Source organism: Coturnix japonica, chromosome 2 (assembly GCF_054131305.1).
Source record: "Coturnix japonica strain WE chromosome 2, WE-NBRP24, whole genome shotgun sequence".
Classification (NCBI taxonomy): Eukaryota; Metazoa; Chordata; class Aves; order Galliformes; family Phasianidae; genus Coturnix; species Coturnix japonica.
In genome coordinates, this window is record NC_140664.1 from 34,588,054 (window position 1) to 34,612,823 (window position 24,770).

Here is a 24,770-nt window from a genome sequence, read left to right on the forward strand (position 1 = left end):
CAACATCCCCCACAGCAGATGAATGTTATTTGAATGAAATGCTTAAAGTCACTGCTTACACCGACGTCGCTTCTTCATCAAAAAAGATCAGGCTTGCCATAAAACCTGAAAGGAACTTACCTTGTATGTCCACCGATGCCTTAAATTTGCCCTGCAATCCCATATTTTTGCACTGTGAAATAGTTTCAGCAGGGAATACAGCTCTTCCTCTAACATCCTGAATTCAAGTCCTAGTTCTCTAGACACAGGATAGCACATACCCTGAACTGCCACACGCCAACCATCCTTTCAGAGGAGAGGAGCAGAAACTTCCCCAGGAAACAGTAGCAGGAAAAGAGTGGAAATGTAAAAAAACCACTAGGAATATGGCTATTCTTACACCCACATCTGAAAGAAAAGCTCAGGATAAGTGAGACAGCTTTAAGAAACTTGAACTCATGAAAGAAAACAGATTTAAGTGCAAGTCCAGTACTGGAGTGTAGCACAAACAGCAAGCACTAGAATAGTAAGTAAAGCCATAAAAGCAAAGACACCATGCCTAAAGATGTAGCAAAGTTGCCAAATGACAAACCTGTGCCAAGGGGGAGAGAAGGTAAGCTCACACAAGCAAAGCAGCAAGACCAGAAAAGTCCAGATATAATCAAAGAACCAGCTAACCAAAACTCAGAGAGCAGGAGGATTAAATAGAGACATGGCCAATGAAGAAGTAGCACCATTAAGCCTAACTAATGAAAGCAAGGAATTCTCCACTCAGACGAAGAACACAGGATCTTCAGGAAGAGCTGTATTAGAAAGTCATTGCAGAACTAGATCATTGGGGCAGAGAAAGAACAAAGTTACTAGAAAAATGTTGGAATTGGAACAGACTAAAAACGTTCAAACTACTAAACAGAAGAATTTGTGCCAAACTGGAAAAAGCTGCTAAATGGGACGGTATTGAAACAATTTAGAAGCGGTGGGCAAGGTAGAGCCCTTGAATCTAGTATGGAAGCTTCTCCTCCGCACCAAACAAAAACACAATCACTGACTGCAAAGGCTGAATTTTAAGTGGAGTCAAAATAATCCAAAATAAAGAATCTCATGATCTTCCCTGAAGAAGGTCTACTTCGCTTGCCAGGAACACACAAGAGAACTTATGACATGGTTTGGAGGCCAGACAGCTATTCTCAGAGAACTGCGCGCTCAAGAGGCATAGAGTTACACTCTTTCCAGTAACAAAAAGGGCACGATCAACTCGCTTCAAAACTCAGGTATAAAAGGAGAGCAGCCAGAAAGACAGGAGTCAAAGTAGCTCCCATTAGTTACTAGTTGGTCAGATGGTGAGGGGGAAGGTGAAAAATAGCATAAAACTGCTGCTAACATAGAAATAGGCCTTGAGTAGAAAGCAATGAGACAAGCCAGACAGAGAGAAAAACAGGAAGCTATGAAGTCTTTCCAAAACAGTCTAAATAGAGAGACAACACTTTTACACCATCTTCCAAGAGGTCAGCCAGAGTTCTGCCAACTTAATCGCAGTATGTCTCAAAAGGTTTTCACATGGAACTTGAGCTCATGATAGTCGTTTTTCCATTTTACCAAAGGGTGTGATTTCTTTAAGCCAGGACACCAGAAAATACCAAAGGTAAAGAAAACAAGCATTTCTAGACAGCAATCTGATTACACTTAATAGCTGCCCAGTTTAGATAAGGAATCAGTCTCAAGACTGGAGTACCTATTCAAACTGAGCTTTGTAGTGTCGTATGAGTAAGCATTTCCAAACCCAGGGCTTCAGCTGTCCAGAGTCTTAGATAGTTGTACTATAGTTAAACCTGCTATGTCACTCCAAGTGCATGTTTACATGCCTACAAAGTCCCCAACCTCCTCCAGCAGCCAAGTATCTATTTACTATCCACCAAAGGTACTATTCAGCTGAGACAAGTTCATTTCCCTCTTCACCAACCTCTCTAACCTTGTACCAAGCAAAGCCTGCACATCTGATTTATAGCAACCTTCTGCTATACACTGATGAAGTGCTGTAAGCTTAATGACAGCTTGTTGGATTGGGGATTTTAGTTCATGGATAGTGTTATTTAAAGAAGGGACACCGCAAACAACTCGTGAAAACAGTGATAGGACTACCCATGATAAGCTTAGAATACTAGTCAGAGTAGCTATATACAAGAGATTCTCCACATACTAGTCCTTTACTAGTCTAAATTTACTCAGCCCTTAAAACTTACAACTATCAGAAGAGTTAGAACTTAGAATTGCAAATCTTAGGAGCCGTTAGTATTTCACAGCACGTTAGCTTCTACTTCCAAGGTCTCTGGACAAGCTGTGTTGGTACCCATGTCTTTTATTGAGACACTAAGTACCAATGAGGAAGAATACAAATAGAATCCAGTCCTATAGTAGAAAGCTCATACGCTTCAAAACGTAAGAGCTTACTTTAATCCAAGATATGGCAACGTTGAAGTCCAGTTTACAAAAGGGCAACCAGATGCTGACAAGTCTTCGTATGTACAGTGACAACAGTAAAACAAAGCCAGTTTGTAGTCAGTACGGCTTCTCCACAGATTCCAAGATTTTCTTTCTCTCCTCTGCTGAGGGCATCTCCGGTTTCACACCGCTTCTTTTCCTTTGCATCATAATGTCATGCTGAAAATAGAAGAAAGTAAGCATGAGAAATCTGTGTTCTCAAAAGTTTCTGCCCCTGAGCTCCTACTGAATAAGATCCTTCAACAGAAGTCCTCTTATATACAAGGAGCCTGATATTCTAGATCTGATTAGCTGACAACTAAACGTACTAGTATTTAACTGCAGCTATCTGATAACTCACCTTGCAGCTTCACGTTACAGCATTCCCATGACACAGACTACTATGCAATTGTCTGTAAACAGGTGGGATTTTTTTTTTAAGGTTTATACAAGTATTTAAAGGCATAAGCTAAAAGACAATTACAGTGGCATAAGGACTAAAGACAGCAGACAACAGCTGAATTGCATGGGATCATGTCACCTGTACACATGAGCACCAGAAATGCCCAGTTCCCCATAACCCTTTCCCACCACAATATAGGACAAGAAAACACTAAGATCACCACCAAATATTGAACTCTTCCTGAGGGTTATCTTAGGTTGAGGCAAAGACGAGCCGAAACAACAAAACCAGATCAACTTGGCTTGCCTCACTTTCTTTACACAGATTTAACACAACTTAATGACAAAAAATATCTGACTAACTTAGAAGGGAATACACTGCAAGAACACCGACTCACAATGTTGGAGGGTAAAGCTTAAGTCTTCCTGCAGCACATACTAAGTATTTAGGAATCTAACATCTCCACGTGAGCATAAGAACAGCAGTAGAAAGTGCCACAGTCCCAAGTGTTCAGAAGGCACTGTCAGAAATAATATACTTAAAACAAGATAAGGAGTAAAATTGAGGAGAAAATAGTATCTATGGTGCTTAAGAAAACCTGCTTACCCAGAATTTCCTGCAGTTTTTGTACTTCAAAAAATAATCAGTACACATATCCTTTTTATAGTTGTTGTCATCCATACATTTTCTAGAGGCATCTGTTTCCTTTAATAGGAAAAACAAGCTTCAGAGCTGAGAGAAGTGACTGTACTCGGGGTCTAAAAATATTCTAACAAGTCTCAGATTATCTATGAAAATAGTGGATGGCTTCTCAGATGAAAGAACTGTATCAAAGGGAACATCTACCAAAACAGATAATCAGTAATCCTCAAGCAATGGGAGACTGTAGCAAACATTAGTACTCCTTAAATAGTAAGAAGAGCATCCACAAAGTAGTTCTTTATAGAGATCCACAGAATAACCCATAAAAGAATATTAAGATTATCCATCAACTTGGTCTAACTGGGATTTCGGACTGGTTTCATGGACAGAGCAATAAAGCAGTAAGTTGTATCACACCCATTTGTAAGTAACTACAGATCATTATTTCATACATATTTTACAATGCATGTTTTTCAGTTTTCCCCCTTTTTCAGGCTCTAAGAAACATTCAATGCATACTTCCAATGGAGGAGTGCTATCAATGTAATTTCTAGAGGAATTATTCTTGCATTTTGACCTAAAACCACACAAACAGAAATCCCAATTTGATGATCTTACCGCTATGCAAGGATTTCTGTCATGATCTCTAAGCTGCTGTGCATACTTGGGCATTCTAGACACTCGCACCCTGGCTAGAAACAGAAGAGAAATGAGTTAAGTATCAGCTTTTAACAGTGACAGAATATTAAGTTTGAGCTTCGGCATCTAGTAAAAGACGTCAGCAGTGCACACAAACAGGTTTTGTGGGTTGGTTTCTTACAAGATTTTTTCTGTTTGTTCTTCTTTAAGTGAGCTTCTTTAGTGAAATTCCAAAGCTCCAACAACGAGACGGCTCAGGCAAGTTTAGCCTGTCACCAGGACTGCTTGCTCCTAGATAAGTTCCTTCAGCGAATGGAACCACTCTTTTACTAGACTATCACACTGAGAAAGCAAACATCTGGGAGAAACAGTTTTGTGGAAACTCTTCAAACCAATACACTTGAGAAACCTCAATGAACACAGCAAGGGAACAGATCTGTGCCTGCTCCTTAGCTGAATCCCATCACACATACCCACATGCACAGAAGTGCCCAGCCTTCCTGCTGCATCAGGCAAATTAACAAAGAAATTAATCCATTGTAAGGAGGACCAGATTTCCCTATGGCAGGCAGGTCAGCTCAAATCACATTTTCACCAATCCACTGCTTTGACACAGGCTCTAGGAACTGTAAGCTGAAGAGATTGCAGCACCAGTAACCTACAGGGATCCAATACGAAGGCATCAATAAGAGCAGCAGACCCTCCTTATTGCTCCCCATGCATTGCCTCCAGCACAGATGTGACCATGCAAGTATTTGTTCCAGATAGAACAGTTCTAAGCAGAAATACAAAGTATCTTGATCAAGTGTTTACTTGAGCCAATGCAAGCAGAAATACAGGACTGAGGAAGAAACACCTTTGCAAACGAACTGAAGTACAGATACTCTTGTTCAAACTTATTTAGCTTAGAGATACAGTTGCAGTTTGAGCTCAAGCTTCTTTCTGTTCACGTTGGAGACGGACACATCTACAGAGAAAATCCACCTTTGCTTGATATCAGTTCCAAAACATAAACCCAACAAGGCAAATACTCTCATGAACTCACACAGTACTTTAAATGGAGATTCTTGGTGAAGAAGGAAGATATTCCACAGGAACAAGCCTTAGATTTCTATCTCCTGTGGAATTACATTCACAAGGTACTTGAAGTATTTTCTGTGCTACACAGAAAACAGCATCAGTAGCACCTCCAACATTCCATAAAGATCTTGCCTGGGGTCTGAGGTGCCTTAACAAGCCAGGCAAACACTAACTTCTGTGAGCACTAAAGGATTCGGATGAGAAACCTCTGTCTGAAAAGGAACTGCACACACGTAGCACAGCTCCGTAAAAACACAACCAAAGCAAGTACTTCTGAAAGCGTTCGGAGCCAGACCGACCTCAGCCCAGCACACCTCACCGAGCTCACAGCCGTCACCACCTTCACTTTAACCACACCGCCAGAGCCCGTCCCCACACGGGGCAGCGAAGCGCACCGTACCCACTCCACAATCACTCAGCTCAGGCTCCCCCACACTCTCCCCCTCTCTCCAGCGCTCTCAGCCGGGCAGGGCAGGCGGCTCACACCGGAAAGCCGCCTTCACCCGAAGCGGCAGCCGGGCAGGAAGCCGCCCCCCACCGCCATCCCGTGCTGTATGCGGGGCCGAGCACAGACACAGCCAGCAGCCCCTGCGCTGCGGCTCTAATGTCACGCCAGGCAGAAAGTTACTCGTCGCCGGTGCTGTTTAACCCTAGAGCTCTGTCAGCCCACCGGGATACCTCCGCGCTATTCTCTTCACCACACGCAGCACGGTTCTGAAGCAGCACGGCGCGGAGCGAAGCTCGCACGCAAAGCCCGCACTCGACAAAGCGCCGTAACACCGGGCGGGAGGCTCCAGCCGCAACGAGGGGCCGTAGGCTGGGACGGCGCTGAGGGCGCGGGCAGCGGCGGGGCCCGAGGAGCGGCGGGGCCTCAGCGCGGCGCCCCGCGGGCAGCCCCGGCCCCACCTGCCGCCTGAGCAGAGCGGAGCGCCCGACCCCGGCGCCGCTCGGCCGTCACCCAGCGGAACCGAACGAGCCCCCGAGAACGGGGGGCGACGGGCGGCCCGTCCCGCCGGCGGCACTCACCTCCGTCCCCGGCCGCGTCCGCGGGAGCCCGAGGCGGGAGGGGGGACAGCCCCGTCTCCAATTCGAAAGACGTCAGCGGCTCGGGCAGAGCGCTTAAGTACGGGCGCAGCCTACCCCGCTCCCGGCCTCGCGGCTCCCCCCGGCCCAGCGCCGCCGCCGCCCACGCCCCGGCGGAGCTGAGTGGCGGGGACGGGCGGCCAATGGCGGCGGCTCCGGGCCCGCCCCGGCCTTGAGCGGCGCCTCCTTCCACCAACGGGGCGGGCTGAGCGGGCCGCAGGCGCCGGCGGCGGGGCGCGGCCGTGGGGCTGAGTGACGGGGGGAGGCGTCCAACCCGCGGTGCGTGTGGGCGGCGGGCGGTGTGGGCGCGGCGTGTGCGGCAGGCTGGGCTGCACCGCAGCGCATACACTACAATGGCTGCTGGAAGGACGGGAAAGCAAACAATTTCCAGGCCCGCCGCGTCCAGCCCGAAATATGGGGAAAAAATTACAGAAAAATCGGAGAACACTGTAAAGGGTGGAAACGGGGCGCAGAGGGGATGCTGAGGCTCCCGCGGTGAGTCTGCTGCGGGTTTGGGGGGCAGGCGCCGGGGTTTAGCAGGGAAATATCAGGGTTATTTAAATTATGAAGGGGGAGGAGGAGAAGGAGGGGGGAGAGGAGCGAGGAGCGGCGAGCGGCGAGGAAAAGTTGGTGTTAATCATCCCCGCGTCCATCCTTCTCCCCCCGCCGCCCTCAGCCCCCCGCCGCCCCGCGCCGGACCCCCACCCCCCCAACCCCCTAACTGCCTCCCCCCCCCCCAACCTCGCCCCGGAGGGGGGTGAAAAAAAAACAGGGGAGGGGAGGCTCGCGCTGCCCCCCGCCCTCCTCCCTCGGAGGGAGAAAGCGATGATTTTCGGCAAAACCTCTCTCAGGAGTTTCCTCCACTCCTCCCCTCCCTCCCCGCGGCGCTCTGGTGGTTCGCGAGAGAGCGGGCGAGGCAGCGCGCTGCCCGGGGCCGGCGGGAGGGAAGGAGGGAGGGCGCGGGGTGCCCGGCGCGGACCCCCGCCGGGGCCGGGGCCGGGGCAGGAGCGGGAGCCGCGCGGCCGCCCCCCTCCCCTCCTCGCCCGAGCGGAGCCTGTGCTGCGAAGGCAGTGACAGCGGCGAGAGCGGCGAGAGGGAGCGGAAGACATTAGAGGCGGCGGTGCCGAAAAATGAGGGAAAAAATTAATATAAATTCGCCCCCCGCTTCAAAGCGGCCGAATTTCGCACAGAAATTTCCCCCGCGGACCCGGCTATCCGGAGGGGGTCCCCCGGCCCCGGCGGCCGCCGCTTTAGGGGGTATCCGGAGCGACTTTGGGGCGCTCGCCCCCCCCCTTCCCTTCGGCTTTTTGGACAAAAGTGGTTTTTTTTTTCGGGGTAAAGCAACGAATTTGCCCGCTCTCCCCCTCCGGGTGGCCCGGGAGCCTTTCCCTGCCCCATCGGCTCGTGTTGGGAGCACAGTTGCGGAGCCGAGGAGCGCCGAGCCGGGCTCGCGCTGGGGAGGGGGATCGCTAACTGAAAGCAGGAGAGATCCGGAGAGAGAGAGAGAGAGAGAGAGAGCAGGGACAGCTTGTTGTCAGTATCATAAACAACCAAAATGGAGGGAGAACTGAGGCATATAACAAAATAAAAATCAGAAAAAAATGCCAAAAAATACCTAAAAATCGGGGCTGCTCCCCCTTTTCCCCCTCGAGGTGACAGAATAAAACCCGGGGCTTCCCGAGGCCGTTTTCGGGTTTCAGGGAGCAAGGAGTTAATATTTATTATTTTTTTTTTCTGTTGATGAATTCTTTGGGAAGGCAAAAGCCTCCTCTCAGTCGCCACCGACAATGGGGAAACGTGCAAATCCCTTTCGGGAGGCAGAGGTAGGGGGAGATGGGGAGTGCAGAAAGTGCACAACTTTGGGGCAATGCGCAGCGATCCCAGATAAGATAAATGCTGCATGTGCTGCTGGATAACTTCCCTTTTTAATGCTTTTCGGGTGTTTGGGGGGGGGTCGGAGTTGTGGGGGGGTGGGGTTGGAGGTGGGGGGCTTCTCTCCTTTTTTCTGCCTTCTTTTTCTATCCTTTTTGTGATGATTTTTTTCGGGGCGGAATGCAGTGCCTTTGTAGTGTCACTTTCCTGATCTAATTAGGATGTGTGAGGCAAAGTGTAAACCTTTCCGGTTTATGAAGTGCGTTTTCGTTGCCTTTCAATCTCGACTTTTCCTGGTGGCTCCCCTCCTCTCTTTTTAAACTGGATCCTGCGGAGCAGTGTGGGGCTGAGGTAATGCTCCACGGGGAAGGCTCTGTGCTCCACACAGTCACCCCTCCTGCTCTGCCCGTTGCCCTGCCTGCCACGTCCCTTCACCTGTCTGCGTCCCACCAGGCGGGCGTTCTGCGCTCCCCTCGTTGTGTTTATATGAAATGAGGATGCCTCATCTCGCCTCACGTTGAAGTTGATGCGAAAGTGCTGCTGATGTTGGTTCCACGTGGGATCAGGGCATTTTAAAGAGACAGCTTCACTTTTCCTATGGTTCTCAGCACCTCTGCCCGTGGCAGAGGGACGGTTCGTTGGTTGAGGGTTTTTTTTTTTTAATGGAAAGGTATCAAATCAGCCCTGGTCTGAAAAAGTAACCATAGATAACAGGGGGAAATGCCCAGATTCGTTCGGATCGAAGCGGTTCGGTTGCGCGTCACGAGGCTTTTCTTGGTGTGTTCAGGAGAAGGCTGTGTTTTGGAGAGCTCTTTTTGGAGTGGGTGTTGCAGGAATGGAGGAGTCCCACGTTGTTCCATTAAAACCTGACCTTGCTGTGCTATCTGCGAGCTCCCTGGGAGGAGACCTATGTGCGCAGCGCTGTTTTGTGGCTCTTTCATAGGAGCTGCAAAGTGCATTATTTTTACTGCAAGTAACTTCAGTGTCGTTGGGGACACCTGAGTTTGTTGAGCAGCATTGCGGCCCGTGTTGTACGCCAAAACCATCTGAGCAGTTCCAAAAGGTTTTGAGAATGGTGCAAAGAACTGTAGGCTTTAATTGGCCGAATGAGGGGCTTTCTTTTTCTTACAAGTACACCTTGGCCATGTAATCACATCACTTGGGAGAATCGCCTCTGGCTTTGGTTAAGGAAAGGAAAAATTATCCTAACCGAGGTCTGGTTTCATGGTGTGTGTATGTGTGCATCTGAGTGTGCACGCGTACTTTTCACGTCCGTTCGGGCTGCTATGGGTCTTTCACTCAGTTTTTAACTTGAAAACGTTGAAAAGGTGAGCTCTGCTTCTTTGGATGGTCGCCTGTGGGTTCTGATTTTCAGGAAAACAAGCTATTTGAAGGAAATCAGCATCACCTCTGGCGGTGGCGGTTGGGTGGCGGTTGGGTGTCTGTGCGCGGAGTTGCAGCGTTGCCTTTGCACGCGCTTTGCTCTCGCGCTCCATGTTGGCTATCAGGTTAGAAGCTGAACACAGGTATGGGGTATTGGATGAGGGAAGATGGTGCGCTCAGCTGGTAGGGAGGCTGCTGGAGCAAATGTTTGCTTTGAACCTCTGGAATTTGAATATCAGTTGTGGCAGCCCTTTGTGTTTGATGGCATGTGTTCGCAAATGGTCCGTACCTTCCTCGCAAGTGTGACCAAAGAGCTGTTGTACAGTGGCTGTTGACTGGGGCAGCCTTGTGGTCGGAGATTTTTGGAAGAAAGCTCCAAGTTTTCCACTGAGTCACAGTTGTGAAAATTAAATCACATCGGCTACTCCTAGGCTCAAAAAGGAGCTCGTTAAGGAAAGGAAGATTAATCAGTTTGTGTAAAGGAATGAAACTGAACGTATTTCCACAGCTGTCTTTTGTGGGTGAGAGATCTTTTTTTGTTCGTGCTTCAAAATTCCTTCCCAAACTCTTTTTTTTTTTTTTCTTTCTTTTTTTTTTTTCCACACCCATCTCTTCTTTTTATAGGCTGTGAGGGTACTTTGTCCTGAAGTTTGTAGGAAGCTGATAAATTAATAGCAGTACACTGCATGGTGGTGTTTGGTTATTTTTAATGTACCATGGCAGGGAGCAGTGGCTGCACAGAACCAAGTGCAGGGAACTCAATGGTGGTGCTGAGAGCTGTATTTAAGAGCTCTTAAAACAGCACATCTGTGACAGTCAGTGCGAAGCATTAAAGATGTTACAGCCTTTTCACCTCCTTCAGGGCTCCTGAATCATCAATTTGGTGATGCTGAGGATAGGTATAGGCTCCCATCCTAGCAATAGGACAGAAACACATGTCGTGGGGGATGGCTCTTGACCTACAGCTATGCATTACAGAGTAAATTCAGTGTATCCAGCTGTAGCACAAAACTCAGGACATAGGAAGGAGGAAGGGTGTTCTCACAGACTGTGATGCTCTTCTGAAATGGATTTACTTTTAAGCTGTAATCCAGATGATGAGGGCAATAGAAGCAGATCAATGTTATTTTACAAATGGAATCACTCTCTTTTTGTAGAAAGCTGAATTCTCACAGGGATGATGGGGATGTTCTAATAAAAACAGAAGTAATTTCCAAGCTCCTTTACTTGTAAGAGTTGAGCTAATCTTCTCTATTGTGAGTTGCTTTGGTTGTATGTAATTTCCTTCATTTTTTCATAATTTTTTGAAATTAAATCACCCGAAGGAACCAATACTATGGGGCAGTTATGGGTAAAACTACCCGAGTTCCTGCTGGGGAAGTGGAGAGCTGGAAATGTATTGAAGTCCTACTTAGCTATTTATCAATCCTATTCAGTAGTGTTTAAAAGTTAATAACTTCAGTATTCTACAGCAGTGCAGCAAATACAGGAATGTGAACTGACACGTATTGAACTTCTCTTGAGCACTTGGTTCAAGCCTATTTCTTGATGCCTATGTTTTACATTGTAATTATTCTGAAAAAAAAAAATGAGTTTTTCAACGTAGAACTTTGAGATTTAAAACTTACAAAAAACTTTGGAAAAGCATGTGGAATTCCAAAAGTCCCCATATCCCAAGTGCAGCCGCTCCTAATGGTCGTCCATCTGCACACGTAGGCAGTCAAAATGGTGCCCTTCAATCCCCTCCTTTGAGGGCAGCCAGTGTGTTTTAAACGTAAAGGGTTAAAGGGGGCACTACTCCCACCCTAAATAAACCACTGTTTGTAACTGTTTCAGGTTGTTTTGTTAAAAGGGATGTTTTGTTTCACTCTAAAACAAAGTTTCTGCAGTTTGTCAGTAACCTCTGGTGTATTGAAAACTGGTACCTGTGAGCAGGCAAACACCTCTAGGGAGGGTTCTTAAACAAGTTTATCTGTTTACCAAGGGAAAATATGCTGGAAAATGTGAAGTATGTTGCAGCACCGAGCCCATTCTCAATGCAGTGTAGAGCTAAAAAGAGCTAGCAGCCACCTCTAGCACAGGGACAGAGTGCTTGCTTCAAGGAGGGCTACTCCAGTTACCTGCAACTAGGGAGGCTTTAGCTTGTATGGCACTTGAAGGAAAGGTGCAGGATCTGTCTGCTGAGCTGCTCAGCATCTTTATCCAATTACCAAATGTTTAGGTAGCCTTAAAAAACTGTTTAAAACTAATTCGAATATGAGAGCGAAGCAACATTTTTCTGTCGATCAAATGTAAAATGTTTAAATTTCTGAAGCGTTGGGGGGGCTTTTTTCTTGCTTTCACCTGAGCATTTTGATGATAAGGAATTGTGTGTCATTCCTGAGCATCAAAAAATCACGTCCAGAATTTAATTAAATTTATATTGATTTTTCTAAATTGTGCAAACTTGTAACTCGGATGTGAACCATATTGATTAGCCCTCGGCAGAACCATTTGCGCAGCTGCCTATATTTTATTCTTAACTTCCCAAGGAGCATAGCAGCCCTCTGCCTGCATTGGGGCAGCTGCCAATTACTGATGAATATTAGGTGAACCGTTTTCCACCAAACATCAAATGTGAAAAACTCAGATTGTGTGCAGAGTTCTGAGAACTTAAGGCTAAATGCAACCAGTGACCATTACTGTGAGGCTGAGTTTGGTTTAAACAGGCTTGTTGAGCTATTCCTTGTCTGCTTTCAGTGTTGGTGTTTCTTTGTTGTTGTCCTATAGGGATGAATTGGCCGAAATTAACCGAATTATATTTAAAAGATTTTTTTACGGGACATAACGTGCTTTAGGAGAAAAGTTGTAAGTTATCAGTGATGGGGCCTTCTCACAGAGTGTATTAAAATTGTTAGTATTAAAATGGACCCCGTGTGTCTTATAAATGGTTATTTTAGGGTCATGGCATTGCAGTATGTGGCAGTGAGTTGAGAGGACAGCATTTGTACAGAGCTGACAGCAAAGAGTGGGAAAGCTGAAATAGTTCTTCTTGTATCGAAGGAATAAATCCATTTATATGCTAGTCTTCTTCATTATAACTTCTGTTCCTTTTCTAACTCATTGGCTGCTCAGGTTGTAGAGATACCTTGTCAAATACATCAAAAACCATGGACAGACTGGTGGGCTCAGTTGCACATGCTCAGCCCTGGCAGTTTTGTAGGCTTGTAGGGGCCAGAAGAGAGCAGAATGCATCCTGATGTGTAGCATTCTTCTTTGTTTGTTTGTTTGTTTAAAGGCAAGAAAATGTAAAAAATATATCTATAATCTGTCTATCCAGGGCTGAACCAGTGTAAAACCAAAAAGTGAGACAGATAGAACAAATCAGCATAGACAAGTGTGGCTATAATCCACAGAGCAGTAACTCAAAACTCTGAGTTAAAATAGCTCCAATCAGCTTTGAGGAGCCAAGTGGGAATCAGGAAAGTAAAACCTCGAATTGCCATCAAATGCAATTAAGAAATAACGGTGTAATGGAAGTTGGAAAAATGCAAGAAGCGTCTGTTACAGTAAACTGAATTGTTATAATCTTCTTTTGCACTTAATGTGCTAAATTCCTCTCTCAGAGGAAAATATCCCTAGAAATCAGATTAGAAAGTGTTTAAAGGGAATTATTAGTCAAAGTGTTGGGGTTTTTTTTAATTTTTTTTATTTTTTTTTACTGAAGTTAAGATAACTAATAATAATCTCCTCCGTGCCTCTATTTTATTGATTTAACTTTATTTCCTATCATTTAATCGTGTGGATTGCATGCAGACTGTAACTTTGCTATGTACAGTACAGGTAATTTACCTGGCAGCCCGACACTGGCACTAATTTCACCCTGAAAGCTTCTCTGTGGTTGCGGTCACTTTACACCATTGAGAGTGCCAAATCTGAAGTATCCCTCAAGAATCGAGGTGTAGGTGGTTGATTTTGTCTCATGCACCTATCAAACAGCAAGGAAAAAAAAAAAGAAAGCTTATCTTCCCTCTTCACTCATTGAGTATGTATTTGTATACTACGGGATATCAGATTTACTAGTGCCTGAGTACTTTAAAAAGCCCTGCAAGTCATCTGATTCTGAATTAATGAGATCTCATTACACTAAATGTTTGAACAGCAGAAAAACCCTCTATGTAAATGAGATGTTGCTGGACCAAGTGCTTGTCACTTCCCATCAGGCTGTTGTGCGATGTTTCCTTCAAATATGTGTGGATATTTGAAGGAAACATCTGGCTGGTGGGGAGGAATGTCATGTCTTTTGAATCAATTGTAATATAGGAATTTTTGTTATTGAAAAGAGGCATTTTTGAAAAGAAACCAGCGATCTTATTACAAATAAAAGAAAAAAAAATAGAAAAAAAAATAGGAAAAAAAAAAGAAATAGAAAAGACCAGAAGGAAAGATTCTGGCAGCTTACTATTAAATTTCAATCAAGCCTGTATAGTTAGTAATAAAACGTTTACGAGTTTGTAAATGTTAATTTTCTTCAAACTCTTACTGTCATGTGTGGAATTTTCATTTATACTAATTGTCCATTTTGTGCAGCTGCCTACATTCACAGCTTCACAGTCAGTCTGTACTTGTCACATTGAAGTACAGATGAGGTACAAGTATATAAAACTAGAAATCACCTATTGCTATTTTGATGTTCCCATAAAATGATACACTGCAAAGGTGTGCATTTCTGGTGTTAAACTACCTGTTATCAGTTGCTGGTGCTCTTGTCCTCACAAGACAGAATGAGTATGAAACTGAAATAAAACCAATATAAAATCCTTGTGAGGTTCTGTACTTTGCTTAAAAGCCAAATGTAGACATTGTTCGAGCTTATTTTGTTCTCTGGAAGCTATTGTGGTCAATACGAGCATAATTTGTTTCATCTAGGATGCTAAGAAGCTGTGAGCCTCGTAGCTTAGGGAAGAGCCTCGGCATAGCTGATCACAATAGATGCCAGTTAATTTGAATCTAGGTTGTTTTTTTTCCCCCCCCTCTGTTACTTGACAGTTTTCTTTGATTCTTCTGAATGCTGGGATTGTGTTTAGGCTAAACCACTTCTAATTATACCCCAGCACAAACATATTGCTTATGGCTATATTTTAATCAGTTTCAGAAAAAGTAATAAAAATATTATTGCATATGCCAAAGGATGGTGTTGCTACATGCTATTTTAAATGGTGTTTAAGTATGGTTATAAGCATACCAGTACAATGAAATCAGTTCCATTCCTAAATAACAAAGTTACATTATTTGTTACTTTAAAAAGTTACTGAGAATCATAATATATTAATTATCCTAATGATTTGGGCTGTTTTTAATATGTGTTGAAATAGCTTTAAAAAGTATATGTGAAATATTTCTATCAAACTAGTTTAATTTCTCATTACTTGTAAAACATACGTTTCCCAGTTGTAACTTTTTAAAGAGGTTCTGTCTTACCTGTGCAAGCAGATCCTTTCCTTTTGGTCTGAAAATCCAGTTCATTCATCTGTTTTAAACTCATCCATTCTGCTGAGATGAATCTGTGTCTCACAAAGTGTTGATATCGATCATTTTTGTGCTACAAAAATAGTGTTGAGGAGGGCTGTGAAATGAACTTCTGCTGGTGATGCTGCAAGTGTAAAAACTGAAGCGTAGAATGACGTGGAAAACTTAATCATGGTGGTGTCTGAATGATGAGGATGAATGAACAGACTGAATGAATGTTGAACTGACCTGTGAGGAAGAGATGCTCAGTTCTGCAGCCTCGTAACACTAATCGAATTGGTGATGAATGGTATCATAAGAAATGCTCAAACACTCTGCTAGCATGAATCATAGGAGGCAAACAGGAATCTAGATCATGCTTTCAGAAATGGGAAGCTATGAAGTCAGTTTCTTTGAAAAATGCTGTTTATAGAGGTATCCCCTGTAGTGTAATGTTATTTCACCTTCGAGAACTTGACCAGTGCAGAGTATTTGAGGACAAGAAAGTTAAGTCTGCTTTGAGCAATAATTTCAGTTTCTGGTACAGTTTCTATCTGTGCCTTGTGTAAAGCAAACTTCATGTCCTCACTGTACTGAAATATTTGTACTGAAAGAAGTGTGTTCGAGAAGCTTTAACTGTGTTGATTAGTCGTGCATTTGATTGGAGCAGAAAGGTGCTTTGGGTTGGGGGGGTTGAGCGTGCAATGTTAATTTCCATTTTTCTGTAGTTGTTAAGCCTAGTAAAGACAGTGGATGTAAGGATCTTTTCTCAAGCCCCAAGTGAAAAGAGAGATGTGGTCAAGAAGGGGCTTTGATGGCTGGAATTGCTGGCCCTCAGTCTCAGTAAATATTTGAGTCCTATGAATTCACGGTGTCAGTGGTACAGTCAGGTTGCAACCTTGAAAATCGTAATATGTTCGGCAATCGTGAGGTGAACCTCAGAGTTTGTTGTTAGACAGACCCGAAAGGTTTTGTCTCAGGAAGTGCTTCAGTAGTGTGCTGGTTTTTCTTTTCCCAGTGTGTGTAAAGTTTTCACCAGGAATGAAGCCTTAGAAAGTCACCCTTCTTGGAGCAAACTCTCAAAGACTTTGGAGATGTCCTAAACCTCTCTTTGGGGCTATTCCTCGTATAGTTTTAGTTGTTAAACTGTTCTTGAAGGTAAAATATTCTTTCCTCCTAGGCTTTCAGCCTTTATCAGCAAGGCAGCAGTTTGATATCCTGTGGTGGTTTTATCATAAAGGTTTTCTGTAGATAGGTTAACAAAAGACCTTAAAGGCAGCAGAAATCAGCTATCAGTTCACAAGCGCTCTGAAACTGTTGTGTGGTGGTATTTCAATGATACTTGTTTCATTGAGATAGGAAGACTTGTAGTTTGGAGAAGATGGAGCTTTAACTCATGCCTTAATTCTGCCCCAAATACAAATAAACGCTTGCCACCATTTTTGCTGCTAACAGCGGTATCTGTGGTACGTGTAAAATGTGCGCATCCAGCCTTCTTGTAACTTAGGCCTTTGTAAGAAATAGGAGAGGTCTCATAGATGGAGATGATGTTTGCATCCCTTTATGGATGTTTGCATCCCTCTTATGCTGTTTAGGAACTTTGCAAATTCATTGTAGGATTTCATGTTTGGGGGAATAGCTGAGTCAAAGCTACACTCAGTCAAAGCTGGGTGCAGAGCTTCAGCTGTTCTGCCTCCTTACAGTGGATGTTCGGGCTTGTTCTGTGGAGGAAAAATTTGTGTTTTTTATTTCTTTCCACCTGTTGCATTCTTTGGTTGTTTAAGAAGTCTATTTCTTCATGGGGCTTTTGAGAAGTATATTATAGTGGTTGGCAAAGTTATTAAACGACCAATTCTGAACGACACAATTTGAGGATGGAAGAGGGAAACTTTTTTCCTTCTGATTCCGACCAGATTTATTTGCGTGATTCCTTGGCCTCTTCAGCAGTGCTTTGCTATAAATCAAAGTAAATGAAGTTGAACAAAAAGTCCATAAAAACTCATGTCCCAGATTCCTCTGGTGGAGCTTAAAACACAGTTCAATGCTGACAACTCTTCTTCACAGCAGTCTCCCAAGTTATTCAACCTCTACTTCATTCTCTCCTGATATCTTGATTTCCGTCTGTCTCATTCTAGCTGCATCACTGGTAAACACGGAGTAGTAACTGTACTGTCTGTATAAGCCTGTTTGAGCCCTCTGCGGGACAAGAGATTTATGTTAAAGCTGACACGCTTCTCAGGGAGCAAGTGGTGTTTTCCCATCATTTTTATTATTATTCTAACATGCATTTGAGATCGTTTCAGGTGGCATTCATGAAAAGGGGTGATCTTTCAGGTTGCCGAGAATCAAGCTGCTCAGGATTTTATAGGTTAAAGTTAGTATTTACTTAAGCATCATTTGGAAACCAGTGGCCATTCAGGGTATATTATGGAACAGTAGAGTCATGTGCTTCTCAGCAGGGGATGCTGCTTAATGATGGCACTGCAATGTCCTGAATTTGGGAGGAGTGGACTTTGCAGTGAAGGAACGGTCTCTTTCTACAGCGTGAACAGGGAACCGCTTTACTCTGGCTTTTACAAATAAATGAATCTCTGGAATAAGATCCTTCGCTCGCTCACACTTTCCTTTTTTTTCCTACGGTATCATAAATGGACACTTCAGGATAATTTTTACAAGTCTGCTGACTTGGAAGAGCAAGTATGTGTAACCACATATGAAATCAGAGTGTTTGAAAAGGACAGAAATCCTCCCGATAAAAATCTTGGAGAAGTGTTAACTGTATTGAAAGCAAAGAAAAATGACCACTGTAGTAAGCTGATGGTATTTTTTAGCCGAGTAGATAATGTGCAGATGTCATTGGGTTTAGTTTAGCAACAGTTTGAAACCTTCAGTAAGGGAATGTGTATTACAGTGGTAGATTTATAAAAGATAATACGTAATGTATGCGTGAAGGAATAGTGTTTTCTGTAACAAAGCCATCAGAACTTGATGGGGAAAAAAGGTTGTATCTGTATATATCCATAAGATTTCTCTGAGGTGGAGAGGTTAGGCACCCAGGTTGCACAGGTTTTCAGAGCTCTGCCCTCATATGTAGGAGCTGTACAAACACAAAGCTCCTCTACACTCAGCTAGCATATATATAGCATATAGTCCTGTGCTTTCGGAGGTTCCTGAATTTCTTGGCTCTGGGTCTTAGAGTTCGGAATTAAACATGAGATGTGACTTTATGATACTGACTTCGGTACAACCTGGTATTTTAGTCCAGTGATCAGAGTGTGTTTTACAAAAGATGAGTGTAAACATTATGTGGCTTTGGACTTCTCTTCCTAGTGCTGTGGGGTGTTCCTAAGAGTAAGAGCATTTTGCTTTGTCAGAATTACTATTTCCCTCTGGTTTATTTGCTCGTAATCAAATTCTGCTCTGTAATTTTGTTATTATTATTTGCTCAGAGTCGGGCTCATATTTTTCCTTCAAATGAACACACGTCGCCTTGTCCTCCTGCTGAGATGATTATGCATAACACCTCTGACTCAGCAGATCAAAAGTTATGTTTGTTGGAAAACAGAATTAATATCTCGTATTTTTTTAACAGCTTAAAAATAGCTGTGTCGAAAGAGATTATGCTTTTAACATGCTAATCCATTAAGCCATCGTACATCATTCTGCAGGGAGTGTTTTTATGCCAGGCAGCTGTCTCTTACCAGAGTCCATCTGAAAGGTTTCAGGTTATTGCAGAAATACACCCATAAACCCGAGAGAGGCTTCTTTAATAGATTCTGTGATGTGGGCATCATCAAATAGCAGCCTTTCTTTTTCCAGGAATTGTTTTACGTGTCAGTGTTGTTTGGCCTGTTTTAGGGCATTCTGGCTATTTTGAGACAAATTGATGATTTAAGGCGGCACTTGTTAAAAGCTTTTCTCAGCGAGGGGGTGTTAACAATTCCTAATTTGAATGTAGGATATTGCATTGTGATAGCCAAATATCTGAGTGGAATGCTTTCCTGATTACATGAAAGATAAAGAACGATGAAAATTTGTGCCAGATGGATTGGAGACTGGGAAACGCATCTGAATTCTGGTCGCTAATCTTGCCCAAGTTCTTCTGACCCTTTGTTTTTCAAAGTTGCATTTTCCTCATTCGATCTTTGTAATTCTATATCATCCCCACGGAGAGGTGCGCAAAGGTTGGAAACAGCAGTACTGACTTTGCAGTTACATGTGTAAAGCGCACAAAATAAGGCTGAAAAGTAAACTGTCTTAACTTCTGAATTCAGGAATCCTGGGTGTTACACTTGTAAGAACAGTAGGTAGGTGTGTGAGATGGAAATTCAGCTATGGGTTTACTGCAGCTTCTTTAATTGTTAAATACTAAAAGAATTTGCTTCTGCTTAGATATATAAAATTTGCTGAGAAAGCTTAGCAGTGACAATTTCATTTTGCTTTACAAATGCTAAGTCAGAGCGGTACAACACAGGATATCAAGTAGTAATAACTAACTAAAAGAATCTGCTCTGGCTAGTGATAGAACTCTATTTGATTTTGTCTGTCAGATCAGGGTGCTTGAAAATTTGCTGCTGTCTGACTGGTGAGCTGGGATGTTGCTGTGATTTCCTATAGGCAAGTAATCTATAAAGAACATTTTCAGAGAAGCTTGGCTGTGCTTAAAACTAGCAGAGCTCAGTAGGGCTCGCTGAATATATTGGCATTTTCGGCCAATATATTTTTGAGCTGGAGAAGTATATAGTATTATATAATGTAAACGATTCCTCGTTTCTGATGGGATTAGCTCTGTAACTTGAAGTATGGCTTGGTGGTTGTTGTTTTTGTTGTTGTTACAGAAGTAGTTACACGTGCAGCCGTAGCACAATACTCTGTGCTGTGCAGCCATTGCAAAGAGCAGTGAGATGGGAAGATACATGAGAGACAGGATGAATAAGGAGAGGAAGGGAGAATATGGGAAAGAAGGTGGCATGTGGTGTAGGGTAAGTGAGACATTGTAGGGCCTACACCAAGTGTGCAGAGACAGCCCAAGGAACTAAGGAACCGTGGATTGCTGTATGTCTGTCTACTGTTCCTGTGTGGAAATACTTCCTATAGAGTGCGTATAGTTTGTTGGTGATTGTAATGCTTTCAACAAGGAATTCTGTAGTGCTGCACAGAAGTAACTATGCCGGTCTTTACATAAAGTGTTTTTTAAGTAGACTGTTGAAAGGACGGCGTTCCAAACAGCCGCAGTTTGAAAACCTGATAAGGAAGGAATCATTGTGAATGGTTTTGTTCCAAAGCTGTATGCTTAGTCATCCCGGCAGGTAGTTCTTATTCCTCTAAGGCTGTATTCTTGCTGGACAGTTAGATGCAGTCACCTACCTTTGAGCTAATTCCTGGAGTTAGCCTAACTCGAATGGCTGCAAAACAGGACATAAATCACTTTGTGGATCTGGGTTGTTAACTGTACTAGTAAAAAACATTCTTTGGGTCACCATTTTGAGTGCAAACAAACAAACGAAAACCCACCACCACCGAGATATTCTTGTGCGTGATTAGGATAGGTATTACTGTGTGCATGCGTACGGCCAGCGCAGAAACAGAGAATGTCTCTAAATTCAGCAAGTGGTGTGTGTTGCTCTAAAGGCAGCAAGTGACTCATGTGACTGTCTTAGCAGCTGGGCAGCAAGATTAGAGAGCTACTATGTACACATTCCCTTGGGGGGGGGGGGGGGTGTCCAAGCTATTGCTAAATGAAGTTGTGTTACTGCCAACAACTGAATAACGGGCATAAAGGATAGTAAATAAATGTATCATAAGGTTACCTCAGCGGTCCTTTCAGATGGTCTTTAGAGTGAAGAAACATTTCTCAAGGTTTCTGTTTTAAAGATTTTTGTCTTCTTCTCCCCCCACCCCCCCAACACGTCAACTTCATACGTCATTATGTATCTGTTGTCCCTTTAAGTTTGCAGATATGTAAAAGTCATCTTGGAATGGCTGATCCTGACAAGGCAGGAAAAAATGAAAATGTTAGCGAGTGAAGAATCTTATTCCAAAGAAATCCTTTATTTGTAAGAGTACTAAAAATATGCTTGTATCTCAAAGTATTTTGATTTGAACTGAAATTGGCAAAGCGTGCACTTCTTGGTCGCTTGCTAATTTGAAGACTTATTCATGATGTTATTCCTCATGTATTTCCTAATTGTAAGAATTTGTGAAGTTTGTTCCAAATTGTCTTTAAGTTTTCCTGGCATGCCAGTATGGATTAGTGGAATACATGTTCTTTTTGTGTTATTTTGGTGGGTTTTTTTCAATTTTTTTTTTCCCTTTCTTTTTCTTTTTCTTTTTTTTTTTTTAAACTCAGATGCTTTTTGCTAGGAAGTTACAAAAACATTTGTGAATGCTTTGTCTTTTATGGATACATATTTACAGTTACACGTAGGTGTTTAATATATCGTTTATGGATGTAAACTCAAAGTTGTTGCCCTGTCAAATACCGCTGCAAGACTAAACCTCCCAAGAACTCCTTTCAGTCTTGAGGACCAGCGGTCATGCACATGATGGTTGCAATCCAGTAAACTGATACAGAAATCAATAAGACACAAATATGAAGCTCCTTAGCACCGTTTTTAGCATCAACATTTGGGCCATTATTATGTCTTACAGATGAGAATTTATTTACCGAAGAGGAGTTTTTGTGTTTGAAAAGACCAGGTGGACGAGAGGTCAAGCTCTTGATCAATTCATTATAGTAAAAGAGGACCAGACATGTGTTCCTAACCATCACCACTGCATCCTGCTGCCTTTAAATACTATCAACTGATTGGTTTTTTTTTGGTCTGCTTCAGGTTTTCTGATTTCTGCTTTTCCTTTTCCTGTTTAGAAATGACTGTTTTCCTATTTGTTTCTCTCTTTCACGTTCTCTGCAAGTTTGTGACTGTTTCTCAGCAAGTTTTGATTTACATCTGTAATAACAATGTAGAACATCATATAAAATTGCCTGAAGTTGTCAGTGTATCAGGCACAGTGTATCACCTTCCCTTTAATAACAGTGTGCAGCTCCTCGTTGATACAGTCCTTTTATCTGTGCATATGTTGATTATTTCTCTGTAATGAAGTCTCTTACAGTTCAGTGTCTTGAAACCTGTGATTTATAGGCACTCTATATTGGTTGTTTTGGGTTTTTTTTTTTTGCTTTTTGGTTTGGTTTCTTTTTAGATTAGTTTTGATTCGCCCTCTTCTGGTTACTATTTTTTTTCACGTACTATTTTCCCATATCAAATTGCTGTCATCATTTTTTTTTTTTTTTTTTTTGTCACATGTTACTCATCAGTTGCAAAAAGAAAGTGTGTGTTCTTATTTCTTCACTGCTTAGTTGGATGGTGCTCTGTGGCACTGGAGCATGAGCAAACAGAGGGGGTACCTGTCTGTCAGTAAGGAGCTTAGAGTTGCCATGTGAGGAGACTGTGGCTAAACATATACCTGCAGAATGCATCAGTCCTCTGAAAAGCAGCAACCACTCATATGCATTCGTGGATTCTTGTGTGCTTTCCTTGAGGTGAGCCACCAGAAACATCCATCTTCCAGGAGAGTTTTGAGTTCTGAGCTCTGCTGTCCTGCGCTGCCCACAGCACTGGTCCCCTGTGCTCTGACCTCTCTCATGCCAAAGAACTGCTGCAGCACACAGATTGCACGGGGCTGCTTCCCTGTCCTGCAGCATGCTGTGTTTGCTCAGAGCACCTTTTGCATCACTGGAAGGATCAAGCAAACAGCTGTCCTGAGAGGATATTTGCCTGAACAAGACCTGGGTTGTTTACTTCTTACACATAGGCTCACAAAATTTTGCAGGGGACAAATTTCTGCTGCCCTACTGAAACAAAAGGCTGTGCCCTCTCAGAAGGAGGAATTCTCTTAAGCTACTTCTGGCTAGAAATACTATATGTTCTTGATAAATTTTAACTTTAGATGGCCATGGGGTACAGCCCAGCAAAATCAGTCAGAAGTGTCTCATATTTGTGTGAGGTCACCTTCTGTAAAAAGGCATAGTTTAAGGAATGTGGGAGCAGGAAAGCATCTGGCTTCATATTGTCCTTCTCCCCTCACACCTTCCTGCCACTCCATTCTTAAAAGCAGAATCATTGTGGTGTTGGCTTCTCAGGGCTGTGAGTAAATCATGGATGCTCTGAAGGAAGTGGAGGTGCTGTTCCTGATGCTATTTCTGTCCTGCAGTGAGAATTTCGCAGTGTTACTGCGGTGGTGTGTGCCACCTACCCACTATGCTTTCCTTCGACAGGAAGGCCTACAACTGAAGAAGAAAAGAAAACGGGCTGGGAGAAGTTGGTGGCTGTTTTTTGATGTATTTATTTATATAAATATATATATTTCTTTTTTTTCTCTGCCTGTGCTCTGCTCTTAGAGCTAGAGTTGCTGTTGCTGCCTTCAAAAAGAGTGAAATCATGGTTCTGATATCCTCTGTGTAAGAAAGCCTTCTGGGGCAAGCTCAAAAGTAAAGCATGGGAAGAAGCAGAGCCTAGATAGCTGGAACACTCTTCTCCAGTAACTATAGATACTGTGGGCTTTCACAGGAGAGCTGTGGACATGAAGAATGTTTGTTTCTAAGTGCTGATGACCATGTAAGAATAACTAGAACTAAAGGAGGCTTTAGGAGTTGCGTTGCTTTGTTAATGTGATAAAAACAAAATATATGTTCTAGAGACTGAAAAGGGAAACACAGCGGGAGTCTGTCCCTCCTCTGACAGGCTCAGAGGAGAGCGGAAGGGACGGAAACAGTTAAAGCACTCACAGTTGTGTATATATGTTTGCTGTTTAAATTTGTTTGTCAACTTAGCAGTGGTGGCTGACATGACGTTTTTTAAATCAAGAAGTAAAGTTGGCTGTCCCCCGTTTGCACAAAGTAAAGATATACAGCCATGTGCACTCCTGGGCTCCGCTCACATTTCAGGCCCTATATCTGAAGTCGCTTACCAGTGGGACGCTAGTTCACAGAGCTGTATGGATCGCACAGATGGGAGTTCACAAGCCAGTTGGCTGGCTGGAAACTTATACATGGATCTTGACAATGGAACATATTTATACAGTGTTCTGGTATGCTCTCTAGCACATTTGATGTTTTGCCTCAGGCTCTGGATGCTTTCAGAAATCCTGCCTGCAGCCTCAGTCTGCACCCTTGTGAATCTGGCTCCTGTGGTGCCCAGCCTAGACCATAGGACTTGTATGGTGGGCAGCTGAATATCAAAGCCAGTCAGCTTGCAATGCGGTCCCAGGGTAAAATCCAGTGTGAAAATATAATAAGGGTCATTTATTAAGGATCAGGTTTTGTGGCATTTTTCGGGATAACCTGTTTTGAGGTGACTAGGCCTAGTTTTATTCAAAACCACGGTCTTAATAATCTCTTGAGGGCATGTCTTTCACTGCCTTCCACTGCAACTGCAGGCGTTAGGTATTTCTGCAAATCAACCCTTGGACATACCTGCCAAGGTCCTGGAAAATTAGTGATTGCTTTTATAGTGTTTATATAGTTTAAATGACGGAGATCTCTAGTAGATTCTTAGCTCTGTATGACAGCATTCAATTATCTGATTCAGAAGGACTGGTTTCTGAATGACTAAAGGGGTTGTGGAAAAAGTAATCAAGAAACTAGCCAAATTTGGGTAGAGTTCACAGGAACGACAGCTAGACCACTATTTCTGTCTAATTTCACATCTCCATTCCAAAGGAC

The 24,770-nt window shown here is 43.4% G+C and overlaps 2 protein-coding genes across 37 annotated transcripts in view; one reads left to right on the forward strand and one right to left on the reverse strand.

Moving 5' to 3' along the window:
* The window catches only part of CHCHD7 (coiled-coil-helix-coiled-coil-helix domain containing 7), a 24,447-nt gene extending 18,129 nt beyond the window's left edge, over window positions 1-6,318 (reverse strand). For 24 of the 25 annotated variants that reach the window (XR_014943371.1, XR_014943366.1, XR_014943368.1 and 21 more), the window contains exons 1-4: window positions 6,248-6,318; window positions 4,121-4,194; window positions 3,467-3,565; window positions 2,428-2,637 (exon numbers count right to left, since the gene is read on the reverse strand). Coding sequence is in view for 1 of the 25 variants with exons in the window: in XM_015855593.3 (XP_015711079.1) it covers window positions 2,536-2,637; window positions 3,467-3,565; window positions 4,121-4,174 (255 nt within the window). In the remaining 24 variants the exon portion in view is untranslated. Of the gene's footprint in view, window positions 1-2,317; window positions 2,638-3,466; window positions 3,566-4,120; window positions 4,195-6,247 lie in introns of those variants that run through there. The other variant, XM_015855593.3, reaches the window with a different exon arrangement.
* Window positions 6,319-6,616: 298 nt separating this feature from the next.
* Window positions 6,617-24,770, forward strand: part of PLAG1 (PLAG1 zinc finger) — a 43,808-nt gene continuing 25,654 nt past the window's right edge. For all 12 annotated transcript variants that reach the window (XR_014943353.1, XM_015855582.3, XM_015855589.3 and 9 more), the window contains exon 1: window positions 6,617-6,799. The gene's annotated coding sequence lies outside the window, so the exon portion shown is untranslated. The remainder of the gene's footprint in view (window positions 6,800-24,770) is intronic.